Source organism: Myotis davidii, unplaced genomic scaffold (assembly GCF_000327345.1).
Source record: "Myotis davidii unplaced genomic scaffold, ASM32734v1 scaffold1350, whole genome shotgun sequence".
Lineage (NCBI taxonomy): Eukaryota > Metazoa > Chordata > Mammalia > Chiroptera > Vespertilionidae > Myotis > Myotis davidii.
The window spans coordinates 516408-523330 of NW_006283656.1; the positions used below are offsets into that span (position 1 = coordinate 516408).

The 6923-nt window shown below is 42.9% G+C and overlaps 1 protein-coding gene across 1 annotated transcript in view; it reads right to left on the reverse strand.

Annotated features, from left to right (window-relative positions):
- CMC1 (C-x(9)-C motif containing 1) overlaps positions 1-4827 on the reverse strand; it is a 55650-nt gene extending 50823 nt beyond the window's left edge. The window contains exon 1 of the mRNA XM_006753884.2: positions 4596-4827. Within this exon, the coding sequence (XP_006753947.1) occupies positions 4596-4812 (217 nt within the window). The 5' untranslated portion in view covers positions 4813-4827. The remainder of the gene's footprint in view (positions 1-4595) is intronic.
- Between the last annotated feature and the right edge of the window lie 2096 nt (positions 4828-6923).

Consider the following 6923-nt stretch of genomic DNA (forward strand, 5'->3'; position numbering starts at 1 on the left):
ATGCCACAACCCTTTAATACAGTTCCTCATGTTGTGGTGACCCCCAACCATAAAATTATTTTCGTTGCTACTTCATAACTGTAATTTTGCTACTGTTATGAATCGTAATGTAAATATCTCATATGCAGGATGTATTTTCAGGGGTTGTGACCCACAGGTTGAGAACGCTGCTTAGAAGTTGTTAAATTAATCTAGTGAGAAAAACAATGTATTTTCTAGTACAAACATACTTTGAGTTTAGAAATTTACAAAATGTAGAAGTTAACCAGATTTTTAGTTTTATGAATACAATGTATGTCTAAGAAAATCCTGTGGATAGCAGCAATAATAAAATCAAAATTTTTCTAATCAATGATGTAACATATTAATCACATAATGCTCAAAAAAAATCTTCAAATCTGTTTAGATGTCTAACTCAAAAAATTTAAATTTCCAGTAAATATAAGTGCTGTACCCCTAATGCTAATCTACCCACATCCCCATTGGAACCACTGAAAGAACTCCTGCAATCCAGACTCCAAAAGCCTCCAGAATGACATCTTCTCAAGATACATATACGTTAAACATCTACTAATACAATGTCATAAAATCTCTGATCCCATGTCTACCCCCTGAGCGCTATCACTGTCCCATCCTCCTCCCCTGATTAGATTTCTGGGCTAAAACACCAATGGAAGGACAGGGAAGGACACACAGAGGAGGACATGGGAACACACACATACACACACGCACACGCACACACACATTGATTTAAGGAAACTTCTCATGCTGCCACTGCCCTACTGTGCAAAAGTAGAAAATAAATCCACATTAACTGAAGGGGCAAGGGAAACTTCTTACCCTAAAGGAGAGGTGGTAGGAAAAGGGAAGAAGGAGTCTCTTCTAGTTATTAAAGAAAGTCAGAAATCACAATTACCAGGCGGATTCCTGTGAGTTGTCATCTGGGTATATAATCATGTTAGAATATTTATCGGGAATCTGAAAAATAGCAAAGGCTTAACAGGATGGTCTTTCAGGACTAGCACTGGGCTTGACTTTCCATTACTGAGCTTTTTTACAACTTGTTAAGGGGCAGTTTAACTTCTAGATGTCAGAGATAGAAATAATTTTTGACCAGTGGAAGAGAAAGCCCCAAAGGATTATAGTTTATGATCCTGTTTTAGATAAACCAGTTTTCATCTAAGCCAGCAATCTATGAAATTGTCTATGTATCTAACTTCTCAAATACTTTTTGAACTGTTTTTTAGATTTTATTGGTTCCCTCACTAATTAACAAGTTGAAGAAAATCTTCAACACGTATTCATTTTGTATTTGCATGAGTAATAACTTTATCTTTTTGAAAATTCTACTTTAACAAGCACCACTCTTAATATTGTTTCTAGAGATTACCATGAGTTATACATTCAAAACAGACCACCTTTTAAATTTTCAATCACCTACATTTGACTAGATTTTTAAAAATATACAATATTTGTAGAAAGGGTTATAATTTGGTAAAGAAGCTATAACTTGGAATAAGATTTACTATGTTTAAGTCCTAGTACAGAATAAGTCATACTGTATATTTCTCAATTATTACTATGCAATCACAGGTCCAATTTATGGCTAAAGATGCAGAGAATTTCTTCTGGGAATCAGAAGATTAGACTGATAAAAAAAAAAAAAGCCAAAAGACTAGTCAATAAAATGGGGAGAGTTCAAAACAATGGTTCTCCTCTACTCTGCATATTATATTGTCTATGGAATATTTTTAAATGCCAGAGGCTTGGGCAAATTAAAATCTGAGTATCTGGGACAACCCAGGCACTAGTATTTTTCTCAAATGTATAGTCTTTCTACAGCCACTTTTCCTGAGTGTTTTGGACTCTCTCCAGCTTTTCCTCTCTGCAATCAGATAGTAAGAGAAAATAATGAACATAATTATAGATGATAAACTTACAAAGAGTGCTATTTTTACCTCTACGCTAACATAAAGGAAAACAGGTTAAATAAACTATGTATAAAAGTAAATATGCCACCTGCATTTATTTCATTATTGGGTTCAGAGTTTCTCGAAAAAAGTGGACCCTACAGTTACTTAAAAGCTACTGATAAGTGAATATCAAACTGATCTCAAAAAATGTAATATAAGCCAACAAGAAAACAAATTCGTTATATAAACCTCATTTAGCATAACTATCTACTCGGAATGGGCACATACCATTGTGGACTGTGAAGAAGCAAGGGAAATGCCAAAATGTGAGCCTATGCTTCAACTTCTGAACCAAATTAAAATAAAGTTTTTTTAAAAAAGCTGACTTCAATACATTTGTATTCTGGAACTTAAACAGATAAAGAATTTTTTTCTAGGATCTTTCTTCTTGCTGACTCCACTTTCTTAACTTTCCATGCCAATCTTGCTTCCATCCTCGCTTTGGTCTAAGTTTCCAGTGATCATGTCATTAATTGGCCATTACCATCCACCCAGTTGTTAACGTAAAAAGCCTGAGGAATTATCCTTAATACCTTCCTTCCCCTCACCACCCTTATTCAGAGCAACAGCAGGTCCTGTCAATTTCTAACATCTCTTAGTTGGTCTCCCAGCCTCTACTCAGCACCCCTCTACAATGCGTGTCCCTGCAGCCAGGGTAGTAAAGGCAACTGACACTTCCTCAGAGTTCTTTATTGACCACTATCTAAAATAGTCCTCTCTTCACCATCTACCACAGGACACTGCTTATCTTCTTCATAATGTTTATCACAGTCGGTACAAGTGTGTGTCTAAGGTGGGGAAGTGGTGGTTGTCTTAGTTCTTCTACCACCAGAATACAAGCTCTATATGAAACAGGGACCTTGTTTGTTCTATATACCAGATTTCTAGGGCCTAGACAACACATGACATATATTGGGCACTCAACAAGTAGTTGTTTAATCAATAAATACTCAAATGGGGGAGGGTCTCCATCTACAACACTCGGCTGGAAAGAAAACTGAGTTCTATCTAGATTTGGCTCTACCAGAAATTAGCTGCGTGGCCTTGAACAAGGCACAAGATTGGAGTGGGCTAAGAGTCTCTGGACCAGCGGTTCTCAACCTGTAGGTCGCGACTGCTCTGGCGGTCGAACGACCCTTTCACAGGGGTCGCCTAAGACCATCCTGCATATCAGATATGTACATTACGATTCATAACAGTAGCAACATCACAGTTATGAAGTAGCAACAAAAATAATCTTATGGTTGGGTCACAACATGAGGAACTGTATTTAAAGGGCCAGAAGGTTGAGGACCATTGCTCTGGACAGCAAGAATGTAGAGACAGCAGGTATGACGATTTTTTTTTCTAAATTTCCCTGCCTGTCTAAATTCAAAAATAAAGGCATACGAACGCCTTTAACCTCCGAGTCGCTCTCATCTGTGTGAGATTACTATGAATGTCACTTCCAGCTCAGAAATACTAGAACTGCATAGGCCTCCATCTGCTTTCCAATCTGAACTTTCCATACTCATTCCTCACTGACACCCCTCCTATCCCCACCAGCCATATCCAAGTGTTCACCCTGCAACCAAACATCACACGGTGCACTTTCCTGACTCACATCTGCTTATTCTGCCACATCTTCACCAACCCCGATCACTAGAAATTCTCTCTTTCAAAGCCCAGATCAATTGTTAGCTGCTTCATAAAGTCTGACCCAATCCCCTGGCCCAATATTGGTATGATCAGTATGTGTTCTTTTATGCTTCAAATTCTTTTATCCTCTCACCCTGTTTCCAAATCTGTAAAACAGAGATCATAGTATCTACCATACCACGCTATTGGTGGATAATTGAGAATGCATAGTTTGATAATAAAGTGGTCAATAAATCTATTGTCCGCAACACATATTTTTCATTCTCCTTGAGGTCCATCAAAGTGACTTCTTTTCATTTCTGAATCTCCAAAGGTTTGAATCCATTTCTCCTCCCAATGCCTTGTGTTTTCATGCCATTAAAATGAAGGTAATGAATTATACCAACCACTATTTCCTCCAAAAATCACGTTGCCTTTACTATATTCCTACATAAAGAGCCTAAAAGATACCACAGGTCAGCTTCTGTAAGGGCGGGAATTCGAGGGAAACGGAAATTACTGTTGCAAGTGGGAGCAGGGTGGAAGCATCTACGTTAAGATAACACTGATTGATGACTTTGGTAATTCTTTCCAAAGAAACTGCCTCTTCCCACAGGGATAGATGCTTTGTATTGATGAAGTTAGGCTACAGATATTGAAAGGAGACCGTGTCTCAAAGGGGCGAAAAAAGAGAATGAGGATGAAGAATCCAGTCGCGTTGAGGAGGAAAACGTTTGTAAGACAAAAGTGTACTAGAGGCTAGACCAGAACCCATTGCCTTCCCCTAACCCTAACCACGAGGAGCGGGAAGACGACCTGAAGCCGAAGGGAAGGAACGCGGGCTGACCGACCAGACTCCAAGCAGCCGGCTGGGCGGGCGGGGACGTCGGCGGAAGCGGGGCAACCTCAGAGCAGCAGCTTTCCTGGGCGGCCCCAGCCCGCCGGCCTGCGGTCACAGACCCAAGCCGACGCTTTAGCAACAACCCCCGCTTCCCGCCCGCGTACCTGCCGGGTCGAGCGCCATCTCGGCGACGGAGGAACGCAGCCGCGAGGCCACGCCCGGGAAGGGGGCGGGGAGGGGAGGAGCCTGGGCCAGGCCGCACGTGCAGCCTCCCCAGCTTCCCGGAGGAGGAGGAGGAGGACGGGAGGTTGTGCGCGTTGCCCTTCGCGAAGCGCCGCAGGTTCCTTTCCCTTTTCCAGGGTCCCTACTTCCGCCTCCCATTGCGCCTGCGCCCGCCTGGCCCCGCCCCTAACTTGGACAGTGTGGAACGCAGGTCGGGGTGGTGATGTGGCCAAAAATGATCACCCAACCCCCTCGCAGACCCGCGCCTCCGGGCTTTGGGCGGAGCTGGAGCTCCCGCGGGCGGACTTGGGTCTGCGGTGTCCGGGAGCAGAAGCTGTGGACCTATGGGACTGCGCCTTCCTTGGGGATACGGTCAGGCCCCAGTGTCCACAGCCGCTTTGGGAGAACCAAATAAATTATCCTCTTCCTTTATATTTTCTTGGTTAACGTTCATTCATTTATAAATGTCTATTTCATGCTTGTCAGGTTATACAACCAGCGTTTTGAACACGAGGAGAAAATAATTGAATAATAATAAGGTCTCCATTCTAGAGGTGCACCGTGTTGACAGGGGAGTGAGATGCAAGCAACACGCTGTTAATTGTGATAAAAGCCACACGTGCGAGATAGGCACAGTTTAGTATACCATAAAGGTAGTACAACGTGTGCAGTATCATTATTTCTTCCCCCAGTCAGTAGCCTGTGGCTCCCCTGGAGGTTAAAATTTTAAATTGGGCGCTAGGGGTACCTCTGTTTAATGAAATACTATCCTCAGGCCATACAAATCCCGACTCTTGATCATTAAAGCTGTATGTTTTGTGAGGAAAATGAAGTAAGGTGGTAACCATCCTCCTTAAGAACCCCAACTGCCCTCTTCCCAACAGAAGAAACTTCCTGGTGACAATTATGGTAATTTCCACATACCAACCGGCCTTCAGAAGTGCTTACTTGTCATCCCCACGTTTAGCTGGCTGGAGCCTCCAAAGGGTGCCCTGCAGCCAGGGACAGAGGGGACAGATGTTAGAGAAAGAAGGAGCAGCTGCTTCTTCCCTGCGAGGGATTTGGGGCTTTCAAAATGATCCCCTCCTCACCTACCTGCAGGCCCTCCTCCCCTGCTGCTGCTTCCGCCTGGTCAGTTGGCAGAAAAGCTGACGGCCATGGAGCAGGGCTGGGAAAGTGGGTCTCTGCTCAGCAGGTCTTCCGTTTAAGGGCCTATTTGGGCATAACGGTCCTTATCACAGCTGTAGGTTGAGGTGCCAAGGTGAAGAATTAATGTTTCACTCGGCCAGGCAGGAAATCGGCTCCTTTTCCTTGTATGTGTTATAAATGTGCTTAGAAACACACCACTTGCATTCTGATTCCCCTTTTATATTTCTGGAGGTGAAGGACTTAATTTAGAAAGCAAAACTTTCTGAGGAGATGATGTGGGGTGTAAAAGCACAAGTCAGACACACAGTTAAGTAATTACATGAAATCTTCCTATATGCAAAAAACCATCGTGGTAAAGGAGAAACTTGGAGAGCTTTTGTCAGAGACCTAGGTACCAACACCTGAACCTGCATCACGACCCATTAGCTTTCTGACTTAAGTAAGTTCCAATGTTTTTCTGGACTTTAGTTGCTAATTTGCAAGGTTGTTGTGAGAAATAAATGTGATATCATATAACACTGTTTTAGTAATTGAAGGACTACTTCTATAGGATTTGCCATAATTTTGTTATAACCATTATTAATATCCTATATGATAAAAGCCTACCCATCTGCCTACCCATCTTTCAAGGCCTAAGTGTCCGACCATTAGTTCAATCCTTCGACCAGTCACTATGACGTGAACTGACCACCAGGGGGAAGATGCTCCAACCAGAAGGTTAGCTTGCTGCTGGGGTCTGGCTGATCGGGACTGGACAAGATGGGACAGACATGCCCTGGAGCCCTGGAGCCCTCCTGTGGTCCCTCCCCTACTGGCCAACCTCCCATAGTCCCTCCTCAGCCCCGATCATGCACCGGTGGGGTCCCTCAGCCTGGCCTGCACCCTCTTGCAATCTGGGACCCTTCGGGGGATGCTGGAGAGCTGCAGGCCAGGCTGAGGGACCTGTGCACTAGGCCTCTAGTTTTTTATTAAAATCAACTCACTTTTAAAAAGATTTAAATAGAGACTATCCACTTTATTCTTATCCTAAGTAATATTATTTGTTAAATCATGAGTTTTGTGTGTCCCAGAAAATGGATGGCTAACCATGTCACACTATGAAGAAACATTAGCAAAAGTAG